We start from the raw sequence: 20,664 nt of genomic DNA, 5'->3' as shown, positions 1-20,664 counted from the left end.
TAAGAATATACTTTCAACTCGTGGCTTCTAAAAGTTATTCTTATTGTAGATTCATTGATCTGAACTTAAGTTTTCATTTGGGTTTCAAATAAAATAACAAATGAAGGAATTGACCCCCCCCCGGTTAGGCATCCAAAATTCTAAACAAATTAAAACTATCATTGCTCTTTCAGTGCTATCATAGATTTAAGCAGTTGAAATCTTTTGTTAATCCGTGACATTTTTAAGACTTTTGAGTTCTAAGATATATATAAAAAAAAATAAAAATTGCAATAAAGGACGCTATAAAGTAGAGCATAGGGATAGAGTGACCCCGGCACAGGGGGCACCTACGGCTCGCCGTTCTTCCCTTAAATACACATAACCTATTGTATCTGTTAGCTCTTATTCCCATTTACTGGTCATAATTCAGATTGGCGGTACGCTGGCATACTAATACAATTCCTCCCCTCCGGGGTATCGGCAGTACGCAGCAGGTAAAACGGTGCGGTGTGGAGGTAAAACGAATTCCACCGCAGGTAAAACAGTGGAATTCAAAAAATACAATGAAACATTTGAATGGCTTAAAAGTAAAGAATTCTTTGACTTGTCAGCCAAGTTTAGATTATATTAAAAAAATGCTGGATGATGCTTTAGTTGTGAACCGGCGAATCGATCAATCTAATGCTATTAAATCTGACGAAATGAATAACTATTTATTGCAAATTATAGCAGTAAATTCGTCGAAGAACATTAAGAATCTATTGCTCTCTTAATTACATAAGAGCTGTTTCAGTAAGCTTATTTTTGTGGGTAAAATTACTATGTTTAATATATTATTGCTCAGTATATTAATTTGCCTATAGCTTAAGCAACTTTTATAATATTTTGCGGTTAATATCTATTAGACTATATTTTTTGCTTTTACGTTGAAGTGTCAATGCATGAGGTCTTAGGGAGGAGGGGTCTTTTTTCTGATACTTTTTAGTGAATATTTAAAAGAACGGTGTTTTTTCAGAATATAGCAGACAACTAGCCTCTTGCCTCTACTTGCCTGCTTTTTATTTTTCAGGGTCTCTAAAAAAAGCTGTTGTAAAAAAAATCACGGAATGTTAACCAATTCATTAGGCTCCCTGAACCTCTCCTGAAGTTTACCGTCTCGGCCGTGGAGCACGAGATTTCATAGATTTCGTTTAAAGTTTAATTTTCTAAGTTTGTGAGGGATATTGAAAGATAGTAAAAATAATTCTCAGATTTATGTAAAACATCTTCTTATGAAAAAAAATATTTAGATGAAAATAATTATCGAAAATACGAATATATTTATGAATATCAAAACATTGAAAACCTCATTAGAAAAAAACATATAGAAATCAGGTCAACAGGGTCTATATATATTAGCGTAACCCTAACCATTACCAATGCACCAAATTTCAGTGCTATGGAAAAATCACAGGGGTGACAAACAAAAACGACATGTTAGCCAGTCTCGCTGCTTTAATTTAGCACAAAGCTAGAATGGAAATTAGCTATAAAACATAAATAATAATGCATTTTCCTAAGTCTAGAGGGCGGGAGGGCATGTCCTCTCCCTCGTAATTAGCGCTCATGTTTTCTTTTACTATTAATACAACTATCTTTTTCGGAATTATTTTTGCTCTCTCTATTTTTCCTCTTTTTTGCTTTATTTAGAAATGTTTTGCTTTTGGGACAGAGACCTACACAGAAAGATTTGATTCTACAAATAGGGATTAGGCAAGATTGTATATTCAAACATCACTTAATTTAAACCAAAAAGAAACCTGATTCAGAAACAAAACTTAGTTTGGCTCGCCTTAGAAGGCAAGACAAAAGGTTTCTAAACTTTAGAAAGTTTACTTGTCCTTAAGTCCTTAGAAAGTTTAGTTGTCTTTGGGATACAACTGATTGTTAATGACAACTAAAAACGTCAAAATAAAAATTTTATCGTCAAAGCTAGAGGACCCTATATAGGCTTTGGGGAGTAGTCTGAGGGCCTTAGCTTGACCACCTCTAACACTATTTCTCCCACCCCATCCCGTTGTGGAAATAAAAAAGCATCATTTCAAAATTTTAACTTGACGACCAAAAAGGTCAAAACGAAAAATAAAATTGTATCTATAACGGCGGAGTCCTGAGCAACTCCGTTAGTTTGAATACAAGGACTTAAAAATAAATATTTGACAAAAGTTAATTTTTTTTAAAGAAATGAATAGGACACTGGGTGCAGATATATTCCTGCATAAGTGGAACGAGTTAATGCATTTCTCTACACTATTTTCTTTAACTCAGCGACCAAGAGAGTTGCTCAAATCAAACGATTATCGTAGAATACCCGAAAAACCTTCATGTTGCAATCAGGTAAATCCTGATGTAAAATTGAAATGTATAAATCTTTTTTTCTCAGGGCATACGTCTTGATGTTTCCTTAATAGGATACTAGGAACAAACGAACTTAAATTAAAAAAATAACAGTGTCAAAGAAAAATTAAGAGGAGCACTGAAACGGAATTTCATCAATATCAGAATAAAAACTGGACAAAACCATAATTTATCCTGCAATAAATGTTTCTAAATAAAACAGAAGACAGAAAATGCACAACTTTTGACTGCAACAGATTTGACAGACTTTTGGCATATTTTACATATGAAATTACGATATTACAAATATAACAATCTCTTGGTCTTCAAAATGGAAACATTGGAATTTTTAATAAAGAGAATAAAAAGACATTTTTATGTCAGCTAATTCAATAATTGTTATTAGTTAACTTTAATTTAATTGAAAATAAACCTGGAATTAAAAATTTTATGGGGTAGCTCAGTAAATTTTCCACGAATAGGTAAAAAGAAACAAAAATATAGAAAATAAATTCTTCAGAATTATAGTTTGAAGTAGTTAACACAGTTTCATGTAGCAAATGGTTGATTGTTTTACTTCTATATTACCAAACAATTGAAAACAAATATGTAAATTCATCAGGCCTCATTTTCAACAAAAATTCGCTCAAATTCCTTTCTATGACTCAACAATGTTCCGCAACTCAATTAGAAAACATGCAGCTTTTAGCTTTTACTTTTTACGTCGAATTTAACTCTATCTCCACCCCCCCCACTTCCCAAATATATACAAATATGTTGACTAAGGTTATATACAAACAAAAATTATGATCTAACAGAATTAAAAAAATTATTACTCACTAAGAGTTGGTTCTCAATGGCGTACGTCATTTAGACAAAAAAAAGGGAATAAAATCAGAGTTTAAAATAATGCCTGAAAAAATAAAGGGAGTTGGCTCTCAACCCAAGTTAAGCTTAATAGTAGGGGAAAGATACGGAAAAAAATGGTCGAACCAGGAAAAAATTGGTACAGAAATTATTTTTGCACCACTGTGTTCAGAAAAGAGAGCTCTACAACATATCAAAAATCTAAATCTCCATCCCGTTGCGAAATTCCCTTTTTTTCACGTTTTTTGCGCCTATTTTTTAGATATTTCCAGAATCCGAGAATGAGGAACCGTGAAAAGAAAAGTAGTTTATTGATGGTTTCCCTTTTAAGAAACGATTATTTTTGTGCTCTTTTATTAGACAGAAACATCACGTTTAATCATTTAATTCTTTTTTATGTTTTGTTTTTGTTTTTGTATGAAGTAAAAAAAAAAAAAAAAAAAAAAAAATCAAGCGACACACGATCATTTTTCGAAGAGGAGCACGAATTTTTCGGTTCAGAATGAGGGTTTTCGTTGTAACATTCACCGACAGCTCACTTATTCCCAGTTCTCTTTTTTAGATGGCTGAGACCGCAGTTTTATGTCCCCTTTGTGAACGTTCAATAGACACCTCAGAATCGTCGGTACTGGCAGAAAAAGGAGCTACGGCGATCAATGAAGCTAGCAAAACGAGAGGTACCAGTATCTCTGTCGAGGCAGGGAACCAAGTCCATGTTGCTTGCAGAAAGACTTTCACAAACAAAATATACCTGTCGAAAATTGAGAATGAGAGACGACGAACCTTGCAAGAAAAGACGGAAGCAGAAAAAGTGGTACTCCGATCACGGACTCCAAGTTTCAACTTCCAAGAGTGTTGCTTTTTCTGCACTACAAGGATAAACCTCCACACTACCCACAGAAAAGGACACGAGTGGTACAAGGTTCGGACTAAAGACTTTGAAGAGAGTATAAAGGCAGTGTGCAAAAGCCGTGATGATGATTGGTCAAATAACGTTTTCCGCCGAATATGTGCAGTGTCAGACCTGCACGCAGTTGACGCCATTTATCACGCAGCCTGTTCTTCTATGTTTCGATTAAATAAGAGCCTTCCAGCCAGATTTGCGAGGCAAAAACTTTTTGGAATACTCGAAGATACTGAGCCAGATAAAAAACGTCCAAAAAGGGGGAGCCCAGGTCACGATGAAAGATATCAGGCGTTTTTGAAGCTGGCTACTTTTTTCGAAGAAAATGACGAAGAACAGTACACAGTCAGTGAACTTGTTGTTAAAATGGGAGAGCTTTTGAATGGGACAGACCTTGAACCGTACTGTAACAAGTTTTTGAAGAGCAAGCTTCTGGAATATTTCAGTGACCAGCTAGTATTTGCAACTATTGACGGTAAGGCTGACGTGGTGACATTAAAAGAAAAAGCATCAGCGATACTCCAGAATTTTTATTACTTGGACAAAACCGATAACGAAGAGAGTGAGAAAATCAAGCTTATTAGAGCAGCAGCAAAGATTATCAAAAGTGATACCAAAGGACTGCCAGCACAGAAGGAATCGTATATGACTGCAAAGCAGATTTCTTCTGGAGAACAGCAGGAAGGCTCTCTACCTGATAGCCTAATGGTGTTCTTAGATGAAATATTTGTTGGAACCGATATTTCTTTCAAAGTGCTTGCCATTGGCAATTCCATCGTTCAAGCAGCTCGCCCGCGTGCCCTCATTTGTCCACTGCAACTAGGCTTAGCAGTGCAACTGGATCACCATTTCAAGTCCAGATTTCTTATTGACACTTTACACAGCCATGGATTCTGCTCCTCCTATGCTGAAGTCCAGAAATTTAAACGCTGCGCATCAGTTCATGATGAATCTAGCCTTGCAGGAGTTACCTCCGCACATGCTGTGCAGCATGTAGCTGATAATGCAGATCACGATGTTTGCACGATGGACGGAAGAAACACTTTCCATGGGATGGCTCTGCTAGCAACAGTCACGCCTCCTCTCATTAACAGCCGATCGCCCATTCCGAGAGTTGAAGTTTCATTAGATGAAGTAGCCCAAAAAGGAAAAATTCCCATCTACCCTTACCGCTTAAGTGAGACAGTGCTTTCAAAGGTGCAATATGAGAAGATCCCTGGCAAAAATGTCAACGACCCGTATGCCTCACTCGATCAGCTCTGGTTAGCTACCGGGTTCCTGAATGTCCCAAGGCCGAGCTGGAATGGATTCATGCAGTCAGTTTTCTCTAACCAAATACATCATGAAACGGGAAACCTTCGCAGCAAGGCAAGCGTCTTGTTTTTGCCCATGATTGACCTCCCGTCTAGCAACGAATCCTGCCTTTACTCAACCTTGCGCTTTGTAGCTTCGCAAGGCAGAACCTACGGATTCACACCCGTTCTCACATTTGACCAGCCGCTCTGGTGGAAGTCTATGAAGATCCTCAAGTCCGACACAACGAATGAGCTGAGTAGTATTGTTCTCAAGTTAGGTGGTTTTCATTTGATGATGAGTTTCGTCGGATGCATAGGACACCTCATGGAAGTTTCTGGTCTGAAAGAGGTTCTGGAATTGGTATACGCGACTGGTGCAGTGCCGCACATTCTTTCTGGAAAAGCGATTTCTAGAGCTGTTCGAGCTCACATTCTTGTGAGCTCGGCCATATATGCTCATCTCCTCGAAGAAGAGCAAGCGACGTTGACGTCTCTAGACATGTCTACTGTCTTCGCTAACGTACTGGATGGATACCTCCCACCCGAAGATCTCAGTCATGATCCCCAGCTCAAGCAACTTGAAAACTTTCTCAAGCAGAGACGCCAAGACCTGCTGACTCAGAGAACTGCGAAGCTCTGGTTTCAGTATCTTGACATGGTTGGGATACTGCTTAAGTTCATACGTGCCGAGAGACTAGGCCTGTGGGATTTGCACCTACAATCTGCAGTAGAGATGCTTCCGTTTCTAGCAGCATCTGGACATAACCTCTATGTCAAGTCGGTCTGGATATACCAGCAAGAGATGGCTAAGCTTCAAACTAGTCACCCACCAATCTTCGAAGCATTTGAACTGGGAGGTCACACCATTAGAAGATCAGAGCGACGCTGGGCTGGGCTCTCGGCAGATCTTGTCATCGAGCAGGAGTATATGAGAAGTCTGAAAACATCGGGCGGTCTTACAACTGGAGGTGGGATGACAGAACAGCAGAGAGCTGTTTGGGTTCTGTCAAGACCAGCATGCCTGGAGATCAACCTCTTGATGCAAAATTTGACAAAAATTAGTTACTCGACAAGTGAGCAGCACCGCGACATGAGTTCCAGTAGAAAGGAGCGTGACTTCGACGATACCCAGAAGCTCGTCGGATATTTCAGAGAATCTTCTCCGTTCAGAGGTGACAATCAGCTTAGAAACATTGCCAACGGCATAAATTCTTCCCAAGATGTTAATGTTGACGAGGCCGATGTGGCTGGAAAGTTGATTCTAAGTAAGATGACGGGAAAAACCTTGAAGGAGCAAGTCTTCAAGAAAAAAGACCAAGTGACCCTAATGAATGCCAAAAAGGCGGGGTCCTCTGTGGTAGCGCACATAGATCCGGCGCTCCTTTTCCAGCGGTTTATAATAGTAGCCCAACGAACTGACCTCCGAGAAGAATACTTCAAGTACGAACTTTGTACGATTCCTCCTTCTCTTTTCGAAAGCGATGGCCTTATGAGAAAAGCAAATAAGCCAGAGCTTGCAAAAGCGATCTTTCTGGCTTGCGAGATTGAGACTCAGTCACCCTCAAGACCCGCTTCTGCGTGTAACATCGTCTTGGATGGTGGTTCTCTTCTACATCAAGTTCTATGGAAGGTAGGGTCAACCTTCAAGGTCATCTTTGCTTCATACGTCCATTACGTACAAGCAAGGTACCCTAGTGCGATCGTTGTGTTTGACGGATATGAAGGTGGTCCAGCAATCAAAGATGCTACCCATTTACGTCGAGCAAGGATGGTTGGCCGCCAAGTCTTTTTCAGCGAAGAGATGACCCTCTTCATGAAGAAAGAAGAGTTTCTTTCATGTAAGACAAACAAAAGACGTTTCCTGAAGCTGCTCGGCAACCATTTGGAAACCGTTGGTTTCCGAATTTTCCACTCGGAAGGAGACGCCGACGTTCTGATTGTAGAAAAAGCCGTAGAAGCTGCTAGTCTTACAGACACAATCGTGGTTGCTGATGATACTGACATCTTGGTTCTTCTGATCAGTCGATCAGATTCGCGTTCCGGGCGTTTATATTTCTCACCTGAAGCTAAGTTTGGCGGTACTAGTTCAGCTTGGGATATTAGTGAGATGAAGCAGAAGCTAGGAACAGATGTCAGCAATCTGATACCGTTCTGTCATGCCGTGCTGGGTTGTGACACAACCTCTCACCTTTACGGAATAGGAAAGGGCAAAGCCGTTCAGCTGCTACTTTCCAACAAGAGTTTCAGGGACAGCGCTGCTATATTTGGCGACAAGCTCGCATTGCTTGACGATATTGTGGCAGCAGGAGAGCGAGCATTGTTGATACTGTACGGTTGCCCTGATGTTTCGAACCTGGACACTGCCAGAAAGCTAATCTTTCACAGAAAAGTGAGCACTGCCACCACTTTCGTGCCTCCACAAGAACTGCCACCGACTCAGGCAGCAGCGAAGTACCACTCGCTACGTGTCTACTGCCAAGTTCAAATCTGGCTCGGGAACCCAGTAGACCCTTTACGCCTGGGATGGAAACTGCAGGATAACGAAGTTTTTGCGCCAATAAAAACAGATCTCCCTGCCGCTCCGTCTCAGCTGCTGAAAATTATCAAATGCTCGTGTCGTATTGACGGCTGTGATAGTGAAAAGTGTACCTGTAAGAAAAACGGACTTGAGTGTACTATAGCCTGTCGTACCTGTAAGGGAAGCTCGTGCAACAATTCGAAGTTTCAAGAAGAAGAACTTAGTGAAGAAGAATAACAGTTAACTGTGATGATGAAAAATCTAGTTCCTATATTTTGATGATGTGCAATTTTTATATATTTGAAAAATAAGATAAAAGCTTTTCTCTGAACACATTAAGTTAGAACCTACCTCGTCTTATGGTGTTTGGCGCTGAGGTGATTCGTCATTCCTGTTTATTGTTGTATAGTCTTTTTTTTTCTAAGCCTTTCGTTTACATAGCCAAATAGACTACAACGCTGGTAAGAGTTTTTTTCCCCAAAGACACAGTTTTTTTCCCCATTTTTTTTTTTTTGCTGATAAATATTTTTCTTTTGGTCAGGTAACGAAATGAGTATCAGAAATGAATTCAGAGCCAAAAGCTGATCTAAAAAGATGTGTAAAACATTATAGTTTACGTTTTTAATTTTTTTTTCCCGGTTTTTGAGAAAATAAATAAAAAAACATTAAAAAAAAACAATTTCGCATCGAGCTAGAGATTTAGATTTTTGATATGTTGTTAAGCATTTTTTTCCGGTCCGGATGGTGAAGAAACCATTTCTGTACCAATTTTTTCCTGGTCAAAACTTATTTTTCTCCTACTATAAAGCAAAGCTGAACAACCGGTAACTGGAATTTACTTAAACCAAAAAAAGGTCATTAACAAAAAAAAATTAAACAAAAAAGGTCATTCGAATACATTTTTGCATTGGGGTTTTCTTGACACAAGGTTCAAAAACAATGAATAAACATTTCCAGCCGATTTGAGACCCAAAGACTTGATTCTTTTTGGCCTCAGTGACAAAAATATACAATATGTAGGCTCTTTTCAAGCGAAATACAATACTAACTTTTGGCCCAAAATTTTGTTTCGCTTAGCAAAGGAATGTATTGTTATAAGTTTTAAGCGTCTTTGATTTTTTTTTTATTTTTAAACCGGAAATTAAGTCAAATCATTAAGAAAAAATAAGGTTAAATCAGACATTTTAAGATAATTTTTGTTTTTATTTGGGGTGGGGGGCGATACTTATTCCCTCACTACTTGTTTATGTGCATGACAGTCCTGAAGCACGTCAAACTTGTCAGTGAAAGTCCAGACCGTATTTTAAAAGACTGTTGCAGTTGGAGTGCCAAAGCCAATGGAAAACTTTTTTTTTCTTACTTTAAATCCCCATTCAAGGCTGCAAGGGAAATTATTTCAGACCCAAAGAACAAGTATTTCCACCTTTGTTTTAGAAAAAGCTAAATTTAGGTAGCCCAGTTTCAGGCCCCATTTAACCCTCAATCAGTCCACCAGGCTAGTAAACAAACCAAATGTCTAGAAAATTTCAAGAAAATTCAGAAAAACAAGTATTTTAGCCCAAGTTGAAACAGAAAAGGGTTGAAAATCTGCATCGTAGCTAATTGTTATTTTGTTTCAAGTGGGAAAAAGAAAACTTTTTCCGATATTTGACAAATGCAATTTCCCAAAATAAATAAGGATTTTGTGTCTTTTGGAAAATAGCTTACGGACAATCCATGGTGTTTTCAGTTCTTTTTCGCGCGTTCAGGTTTTCTTGGGCCAAGGACACAAAGTGGTTGAAAAACACTGTTGCAAAAGTGCAGTCCCAATAAGACTAAGTTTATCCTAAGTGCTCTTTTTTACTGCAATCTTATTACTACATTCTTACGAAAAACGCATACCCCCCCCCGAAAAAAAAAACATTTTGAGTGGAATTTTAAGAGAAATATTTGAACTGATGATACTTAGTTTACTTGGGACAATTTTTGGATGCTTCAAAACCCTACTTATAATACGCTTCAACTCCTGTTTTTTATGACCCGATCCCACGCGAAATGCTAGTGAAACATGTTAAACTCCTTGGTGTCACAATTTCAAATGATCTTAAGCGGGACACACATGTTTCCAACATTGTTAAACAAGCAAATGTTTCACTATCCATGTTTTAGCTGCTAAACGAATTTAATTGTCCTAGGAAACATTCTCTCCGTGTTTACTTATCCTTTATTAGGCCGTTATTGGAATATGCATGTCCGGTGTGGCATTCGCAACTTTCAAATGAACTTAGTGACAAAATCGAGTCGGTCCAAAAGCGTTCGCTCGGGATCATTTACAAGAAGGCAAAATTACATACTCTTTCCTCCTTAATGCTGCACGCATTACCACCTTAAAAGAAAGGAGGGAAAAAATTTGCCCACTTTTCGCTAAATCAGTCATTTCCAATCCCCGGACTGAGGATTTACTCCCTGATTTTCACAATCCCATTAGACTCTGACTCCCCCGGTCAGCCTCCGTAGCAATCCCAACTTACTCTCCGATCCATGCTGTTACAGAGAGGTTTCGTAAAAGTTTTATCTTCTTTATTCTGGAACACCTTAATAATAATAATTCATGATTTTGTACTTGCCAAATTCCCCCTTTTCCTCTATTGCCGTTTTTATTTTTGATTTACTGTAATGTTTTTGTAATTTAATTGTCAAGTTTACTGATTTGCCCTTTATCTTTGATGATTTCGCCTTTTTAATTTCTTTTTATTTTCAAGTGTTTGACTTAATATACTGATCAGAAATTTTTTTCCTTAACTTTTACTGACATATAAAGTGAATTCAGCTCTATAGAGCTTGTGATAGTCTTTCGAAAATATATATTATCTTATCTTATCTCTTATCTTACGCTTGAGTTTTGGATACTGTAGACTTCTATTAGATTTTTAATGTAGGAAACACTTTTCTTATAAACATCACATTTAAAAGTTTTCTCATTTGTATGCATTAATTTATGCACGTTCAAATAGTCCAGTAAAGAAAAGCATTTCTTACATACATTACATCTAAAAGGTTACTCATCATTGTGCAGTCTTGTCACAGAGGTTATATCACATGCAACAACGGTTTCTCACCCGTATGTATTCTTGGTTGTGTGTTTAAATTATGCTGTAGAGAAAAGGTTTTGTCACAAGTAACACATTTCGATAATTTCTCACATGCATATACTATTTGCCTCATTTCCAAAATCTTCGCTACAGAAAAAGCTTTGTCACATACATCTCATTTAAAAGGTTTATCATTTGTATGATGTGTTTTATTCCTGTTCAAAGACTCCCGATGAGAAAAGAATTTCTCAAATTCATCGCATTTGAAAGGTTTCTCTTTCATATGCACTCTGTGGTGCTTCTTCAAATGTGCCGCTTGAGAAAAGGTCTTGTCACATTCATCACAAATAAACGGTTTCTCACCTGAATGCATTCTTTGATGCGTGTTTAAATTACGCTTTAGAGAAAATTTCTTGTCACATTCATCACATTTAAACGGTTTTTCACCCGAATGCACTCGTTTGTGTGTGTTTAAAGTATGTACCAGCGAAAAGCTTTTGTAACATACATCACATCTAAACGGTTTCTCACCAGTATGCACTCTTTGATGCGTCTTTAAAGTTGCTGCTAGAGAAAAGGTCTTGTCACATTCATCACAATTAAACGGTTTCTCACCCGAATGCATTCTTTGATGCGTGTTTAAATTACACTTTAGAGAAAATTTCTTGTCACATTCATCACATTTAAACGGTTTTTCACCCGAATGCACTCGTTTGTGTGTGTTTAAAGTATGCACCAGCGAAAATGTTTTGTGACATATATCACATTTAAACGGTTTCTCACCGGTATGCACTCTTTGATGCGTGTTCAAAGTTGCTGCTTGAGAAAAGATCTTGTCACATACATCACATTTAAACGGTTTCTCACCCGTATGCACTCTTTGATGCGTGTTCAAATGTGTTGCTTGAGAAAAGGTCTTGTCGCATACATCACATCTAAACGGTTTCTCACCCGTATGCACTCTTTGATGCGTGTTCAAAGATGCTGCTTGAGAAAAGGTCTTGTTACATACATCACACTTAAAAGGTTTCTCACCCGTGTGCACTCTTAGGTGCCGTTTCAGTTTTTGCACTGTAGAAAAAAATGTGTCACATAAACCACAATTATACGTCTTTTCCCCTTTACGTGTTCTTAGATGTCTTTCCAATTTTCTATGCTTTTTACTTTGAAGGCGACTTTTCAAACATGTTTTCTGAATTTTTAAGTTTTTTTCTTCAGATTCGAAAGCAAATGAATTTGAGAAACAATTGGCAGATAAATTCTCTGAAGCAACTAGTGACGTGTTTCCCTGTAAGTGTAGTCCAGACACGCTTGATGACAAGTGACCTGAAAATAAAAAGAAGTCTACCGAGTTTAAAAACAAGTTATGAAGGAACAAGTTATGAAGAAAAGAATGCACATCATTTGTTGAAGTCAAACATATTTGGGGGTAACTGCAAAGTTGAATACTACGTCAGCCTAGTGTTGTAAATGGTAAAAGTAAAATTCGGCATTTTACAGATTTTACCGTAGCCTTAGGGGTCCCGTAACATTGATATTATACCTATTTTACTGTTTTATATATTTTGCGGTATTTTACGTATTTTACTGGTATTTTGTGTATTATACTGATATTTATATATTTTACGGGATTGTTACCCTCTGTATACAACAGAAATGCACTAAAGAGGGGTATAAACAAATTAAAAGAAAAACAAAAAGGGCACAGAAAAAAAAGAACAAGCACAATTCTTGACAACTTCAAACACTTTAAGATACTTTTTTTTTATTAAAAATGAAATATCCTCCAGTCAGCAATCAAAGGGTTCTCCTTATGAAATTACGTAGTGGGAAGTGCGGGTACTTGAGGTGTCTGTCCCCAGCAGTTTAAGGCCTATAGGCCGGTTGGTACCGGGTCTTCAAACTCACTCCCACTGCCTTCTATGTATTACATAAATATAACTGAATCAACTCTTTATCCATTGTCTTCTTCATGCTTTAGTGTAGTATATGGATTAAACGTCATTAGTTTTCACAGCTAGCGAGGCTAAAAAAACGATAACCCGTGCGTTTAAATTTGCATTTTTATGATGTAGCATCCACGTGTGCGCAATACGTTCATCCTCATTTACATCCGGGAGTATCCCGCTTGACTGGCGGCCCTGAGGGGAAAACATCTTGAAAAAAGAGGAATTAGAAATAACGCTATAGTGTTGCCTAGGTCAGACAGCTCCAAAAGCACATATGATCAGGTGACAGCTAAGGTATGTAAAGGGCTTGGTCTGATTCGGCGTCTGAGAAGAAATCAGTTACCCCGTTCCTTTTTAACTCTTTATCATTCTATTGTGATGCCTTATATTTCTTATGGTTGTGTGATATGGACTAGTGGGTTTTATACAAATTTTAAACAAGTTCAGGTTTTACAAAATAAAGTTCTTGTTGTTTGTTGTTGTTTAGTTGACGTTTGAGCGAATCAACCGCTCGTACCCGTGCGATCCTCTTTTGAAATTTGGGCTTATGAAGCCACGTCACTTTTAAAAACACATAAATAAAATTTTGGCACGGGCCACGTCAACACTTGAGATATCTTGGGAGAGGACGTTGTACAGAGTGTTCTTGCTTAAATCACTGGCACTAGTAAGTATATAACACCTCTATTCTGCTAATATTGCTTAAAATATCTGTGAAAAGAAACATACACAGATTTAAATAAAGCTAAAATACAGGTTTAAATAAGTAGATAAAAAAGTCAGTACAATAAAAATAGAAGTTAATGCAGTTACTACAATTAAAACATCTATAAATGGAAACATTATTACGAAATAGAAAGGTCAATACAATGAATATAAAAACCAATAAATTATAACTTAAAAAAAGAAAGAAAAATCAGAGAATATTATGCAGATTACAACTCTTTATATACTTAGTCAACAACAGCATAGTCTTTCTATGGACCAACTTAGGGGACTTAGCCTGACCTAGGATTGCTCTCATTGTAAAAGCACCAAAATACTTTATAATTTGGTTTCTGAACAAATTTCTTTGTGCTTCATATTTTGTGCACTTAATGAGAATATGCCTAACATCATCATACTCATTACAAATATCACAGAGGGGCGAGCTAACTCTCCCCCACTTATGTAAAACTGAACGGGTTTTGGCATGACTTGTCCTCAATCTAAAAACAGTAACAGCTAGAGATCTAACATCATGCACAAGTTCATCAGGTGGTGCCTTATAATCATAAAGTTCTAAAATTGGATTTATGCAGCTTCTAATAAAATTATTGGTCTCTATCACATAACACCTTATAAATACATGCAAAATATTCATTTTGAGTGGATTTTTCACTTATAATCTGACCATTTAAAATACCCCACTTTGCCATTATATCAGCAGATTCATTTCCTGCAATTCCCACATGTGCTGGGACCCAGACTAGAAATATATTATTTCCCACAAGCTCTAACGACCTAACTATTTGGTGGATATTACAAACTAATTCACGACTAGATCATGCTCATTCATCAGGTACTTAAGGGCTGATGCTGAGTCAGAGCATATCATCCAACTCTGGGCATACGCATATGATTAAATAAATTCCAATGCCTTATATATAGCAATCATCTCAATTGAAAAAATAGACAGGCTGTTTGTTTTAATGTTTTAAGAACTCATTTTATGTTGTTTAGTCTCTTTAAAGGGTTCTCTTTAAGAAATTACGTAATTCTAATAAAGTATTATAGGAAGTGCGGGTACTTGAGGTGCCTGTCCCCAGCAGTTTAAGGCCTATAGGCCGGTTGGTACCGGGTCTTCAAACTCACTCCAACTGACTTCTATATATTACATAAATATAACTGAATCAAACCTTTATCCATTATCTTCTTCATGCTTTAGTGTAGTATATGGATTAAACGTCATTAGTTTTCACAGCTAGCGAGGCTAAAAAAAAACAATAGCACGTGCGTTTAAATTTACATTTTTATGATGTAACATCCACGTGTGCGCAATACGTTCATCCTCATTTACATCCGGGAGTATCCCGCTGGACTGGCAGCCCTGAGGGGAAAACATCTTGAAAAAAGGGGGAATTAGAAATAACGCTATAGTTTAGGTCAGACGGCTCCAATGTTTATTCCTGAATGTTTTAAAAACTCATTTCATGGTGTTTAGTCGGACAGAAAGTGCAGTTGATTTAAGTGGAAAAATATTTCTTAGTAATTAAAATTAAGCAAAATATTTCTTGGTAATAGGCCATTGAAACAAGTAGCTGTGGTGAGATACCTTGGTTTCCACCTTGATCAAACTCTGAGTTGGAAAGCAGATAGTGATCAGGTGGCAGCTAAGGTATCTAGAGGGCTTGGTCTGATTCGGCGTCTGAGAAAAATCAGTTACCCCGTTCTGCCTTTTTAACTCTTTATCATTCTACTTTGATGCCTTATATTTCTTACGGATGTGTGATATGGACTAGTGGGTTTTATACAAATTTTAAACGTGTTGAGGTTTTACAAAATAAAGTTATTAAACTATTAGGAAATTATGTCCTAAGTGAAAATGATACAGGTAATTGTTATAAGAAACTCACGATTCTTAAATGTTAGCCAACTTCATGATCATCAACTCGCTATTTTTGTATTTCATAGTATTTATGATTTGTCCCCTGAAATTTTTGTCAAATGTTTACAAGGAATTCTTCATACCACAGTTATGAGACTAAAAATATGGATGATTAGGTAGATGAGTGTCGCAGCTCTCAGAAGTCAAGTTTTAATTCCAGGTTTGCTGGACCAGTAGTATGGAATTCGTTACCAACGAGTATAAGGTTTTCAGTAAAAGTTTGCCAGTTTAAGAGTAGACTGAAGAACCACCTTCTGGGAAGAGATTAAGTAAATAATTTAAATGGTATGGCTTATTGTCTTGTTTTTTTTTAGGTAAATAATTTAAATGGTATGGCTTATTGTCTTGTTTTTCAAGTAGGATTTTTTTCTTCTCTCTCTCTTTTTCTTTATTTTCCTTTTGTTTTCTTTTCCCACTTTTTTGTCTCATTTCATTTTCTTTTTTTGTTAATGTTGCTGATTGAATGTTTATCAGCCACTACTAACAAGTCTTTGACTTTCTAAAGTGGCTGATGTGGTTCTTTTGTATATTGACGAAATGTATAATAAAAGTGTCTCATTGCATGTCTGTCTAATGCCATTTTTAAGAGTCAACAAAAGCTAAGAGCTCATATGGCACTTGTGACAAGATTGGAAGAGCCAAGAGCCAAGAGTTCATATGGTATGAGCCCTAGCAAAATTCTAAGAGTCAATAGATTGCTTTAAAAAGAAAATCAGAGGCTTAATGCCGGTCGGGATTTAAAATAAGAGCTCTGAGTCACGAGGTCCTTCTAAATATCAAAATTCATTAAGATCCGATCACCCACTCGCAAGTTAAAAATACCTCAATTTTTCTAATTTTTCCTCTCCCTTCAGCCCCCCCAGATGTTCGACTCGGGGAAAACGACTTTATCAAGTCAATTTGTACAGCTCCCTGACACGCCTACCAATTTTCATCGTCCTAGCACGTCCAGAAGCACCAAACTCGCCAAAGCACTGAACCCCAACATCTAACTCCCCCTAAAAGAGCGGATCCACGCGACATTTATAAGCATTTTCCAAGATTTCTGGTTTCCCCTTCCAGCTCCCCCCAATTTCAACAGATCTGGTTGGGACTTGAAACAAGAGCTCTGAGAAATGAGTTCCTTCTAAATATCAAATTTCATTAAGATCCGCTCATCCGTTCTTAAGTTAAAAATACCTCAATTTTTCTAACTTTTCCAAATTAACAACCCCCAGCTCCTCCAAAGAGAACGGATCCGTACCAATTATGTCAATCTCGTATCTATAACTTGTGCTTATTCTTCCCATCAAGTTTCATCCTGATATCTCCACTCTAAGCGTTTTCCAAGATTTCCGGTTTTCAGGATTTCGGTTTCCCCCCTCCAACCCTCTATGTCCCCGGATCTGATTCCAATTGAAAATGAAGCATTTGAGACATAAGATTCTTCTATATATCAAGTTTCATTGAGATCCGATCACCCATTCGTAAGATACCTCGAATTCACGTTTTCCAAGAATTCCGGCTTCCCCCTCCAACTCCCTTCAATGTCACCTGATCTGGTCGGGATCTAGAATGAGAGTTTTAAAGCAGAAGATCCTTCTAGATATCAAATTTCGTTAAGATTTGATCACCTGTTCGTAAGTTACAAATACCTCATTTTTTCCAATTTTTCAGAATTAATCCCCCCTCAACTTCCCCAAAGAGATCAGATCCGTTCTGGTTACGTCAATCCCGTATCTAGGACTTGTGTTTATTTTTCTCACCAATTTTCATCCCGATCCCTCCACTCTAAGCTTTTCCCAAGAGTTTAGGTTCTGCCCGCCTCTCAACATCTCCTTCACCGGATAAGGTTGATATTTAATATAAGAGCTCTGAGACATGATATACTTCCAAACATCAAATTTCATTAAGATCCGATCACTCCTTCGTAAGTTAAAATTCCTCATTTTTCTAATTTGTTCAGAATTACCCCCCCCCCAACTCCCCCAAACAGAGCGGATCCGTTCCGGTTATACCAATAACGTATCTAGGACTTGTGCTTATTTTTCCCACAGTTTCATCCCAATCCCTCCACTCGAAGCGTTTTCCAAGATTTTAGGTGTCCCCCCTCAATTCCCCCAAATGTTAATGGATCCAGTCGGGATTTAAAATAAGAGCTCTGAGACACGATATCCATCCAAACTTCAAATTTCATAAAGATTTGATCACTCCTTCGTAAGTTAAAAATACCTCATTTTTCCAATTTTTCAGGATGAACTCCCCCCCCCAACTCCCCAAAACAGAGCAGATCGATTCCGGTTATGTCAATAACGTATCTAGGACTTCTGCTTATTTTCCCCACCAAGTTTCATCCCGATCCCTCCACTCTAAGCGTTTTCCAAGATTTTAGGTTCCCCCTCCAACTCCCCCCAATGTCACCAGATCTGGTCAGGATTTTAAACAAGAGCTCTGAGACACGATATCCTTCCAATCATCAAATTTCATTAAGATCCCATCATCCGTTCGTAAGTTAAAAATACTTCATTTTTTCTATTTTTTCCAAATTAACCGGCCCCCACTCCCCCCCCCCCAGATGGTCCAATCAGGAAAACGACTATTTCTAATTTAGTCATGTCCGGTCCCTGATACACATGCCAAGTTTCATTGTCCTAGATTGTCTGGAAGTGCCTGAAGTAGCAAAACCGGGACAGACAGACAGACAGCAGACCGACAGAATTTGCTATCGCTATATGTCACTTGGTTAATACCAAGTGCCATAAAAATGATCGGAGGGCAACTAGCCAACCCCCATGGCAAATACAGTTCTTAAGATAAGATAAGATTTATTCATCACGAAACACACATACAATATTACATTTTACTATTTCCCCAAAGGCTCTTTGGCCTGTAAAAAAGGGGAAAATGAACGAGCCACTTACTCAGAGAAGAAAAAAAATAATCACTTACTCACAGAGAGAAGAGCAAAAAGGAGAAGAGAGGAAAGTATAAACAAAATGAAAAACTATAGAAAACAAAACTAAATAGACTAATAGATTGAACAGACTAAATTAATTAAGTAGATCTGTAGATAAAATAGACTCCAATGAAATAATCAGGAAATATATATGCATACATACACGCATATACACATATAAAAAGAGATAAAATAATTTCTAAGAAGCCAATGAATTTTTAATAATTTTTTTGAACAAACCGAACGAGTGGCACCTTCGAGCTGATTCGGGCAACTTATTCCATACAATGTAACTCGCAATTAAAGGATTAAAGTCTGACCTTACACAAGGAGTAAAAGGAACTTGAATATGATTTTCGGTATTGCGAAGATTATAATTATTCTGATCAGAGGTGAAAGATGGCTGAACACTTAGGGATAAGGGATATATATAGAATATATATCCCTACTTATATATATATATATATATACTACTTATATATATATATATATATATATACTACTTATATATATACTTATATATATATATATACTACTTATATATTACTTATATATTACTTATATATTACTACTTATATATTACTTATATACTACTTATATATATATATATATATATATATATATACTATATATCCCTACTATATATACTTATAGAAGGGATACTCGTATAAACTTCAAAGAGAACTCCTTTGATTGGATATTAAAAGTTCTAGTTCACTTTTCAGAGTCTAAAGCGATCGGAGGGCAACTGCCCGCCCCCCCCCCTTCTATGCCCTTTTTTCCAAAATACATCCGATAAAAATTTTCAGATGCCATTTTGTTAAAAATAGTTCAAAGATCATATAACAAACACTCAGGGTTCGGGGGTAGGCTTTGTAAGTTATGCCCTTGGGAATATATGGTTATTATGGAAGTGAAGCTCGTATAAACTTCAGAGAGGGCTCATGTTTTTGGAAATTGAAAGTTGTAGTTCACTTTAAAGAGTTAAAAATGATTGGAGGACAACTAATCTCCGCCTTCACGCCCTTTTTCCCCCAAATACATCAGATAAGTAATTTAGGATGACCATTTTGTTAAGATTAGTTCAAAGCGTCAGATAAAAAAAAAATTCCAGTGACGATACAACCGCCTAGGGCCCGGGGGCAGGTGTTTTAAGTTATGCCCTGGGAGTGTATATATTGTTCCTGTGGAAGGGATGATGGTATAGACTTAGGAGAGGCTCACTTGTTTGTAAAGTGATAGTTCTAGTTAACTTCCTACGAATAAAAAAGATCTGAGGGCATTTAGCTCTTCCTTCCACCACAACCTATTTTCCCCAAACCCATCCGATCAGAGCTTTGAGATAGCCATTTTTTTTATAGTTCAAAGATTATACAACGGAAACTCCGGGATCAACACAATCCCTCAGGGCCCGGGGGCAGGCGTTGAAAGTTATGTCCTTGGGGCATATGTGGTTGTTTTGGAAGGGATGCTCGTATAGACTTCAAAGAGAGCTCGTTTTATTGAAAACTGAAAGTTCTAGTCGAGTTTTTAAGGGTAAAACGAGATCGGAGGGTAACTAGCCCCACCCAAGCCCATTCTTCCGCAAATAAATCTGATAAAAATTTTAAGATAGTCATTTTGTTAAGATAGTCATTGATAGTCATTTGGTCAGATAAAAAAAATCCGGTGTCGACACAATAGTCCCGGGCCCGGGGGCAGGCGTTTTAAGTTATGCCCAGGGAGCATATATGGTTCTTATGGAAGGGATGCTCGTATAAACCTTTGAGAGACTGATTTAATTGGAAACTGAAAGTTTTAGTTCACTTATTAAGAGTCAAAAAGGATGGAAGGGTAACTAGCCCCCCTTCACGCCCCTTTTTCCTCAAACTTAAGCGATAAGAACTTTGAGATAGCCATTTTTTTTTTTTAAATAGTTGAAATATCATATAACGAAAACTCCGGGGTTGACACAACCCCAAAAGACCTGGAGACAGACGTTATAGGCTATGCCCTGGGGGCATATATAGTTCTTATGGAAGGGATCCCCGAATAAAATTCAGAGAGAGCTCATTTCAATGGAAACTGAAAGTTCTAGTTCAATTTTTAATATTCAAAAGAGATGGGAGGGCAACTAGTCC

The 20,664-nt window shown here is 37.5% G+C and overlaps 1 protein-coding gene across 1 annotated transcript; it reads right to left on the bottom strand.

The window, feature by feature from the left end:
- Positions 1 to 1,281: 1,281 nt before the first annotated feature.
- LOC136043237 (zinc finger protein 883-like) lies at positions 1,282 to 14,882 on the bottom strand. Its single transcript, XM_065728171.1, has 4 exons — positions 14,861 to 14,882; positions 13,952 to 14,243; positions 8,744 to 12,461; positions 1,282 to 3,311 (listed from the first exon to the last, which is right to left on the bottom strand). The coding sequence occupies exons 1-3, from the start codon at positions 14,880 to 14,882 to the stop codon at positions 11,189 to 11,191; spliced, it is 1,587 nt and encodes a 528-aa protein (XP_065584243.1). The 3' UTR covers positions 1,282 to 3,311; positions 8,744 to 11,188.
- Between the last annotated feature and the right edge of the window lie 5,782 nt (positions 14,883 to 20,664).

Source organism: Artemia franciscana, unplaced genomic scaffold, assembly GCF_032884065.1.
Source record: "Artemia franciscana unplaced genomic scaffold, ASM3288406v1 Scaffold_3793, whole genome shotgun sequence".
NCBI lineage: Eukaryota > Metazoa > Arthropoda > Branchiopoda > Anostraca > Artemiidae > Artemia > Artemia franciscana.
This window is presented reverse-complemented; position numbering and strand designations above follow the sequence as displayed.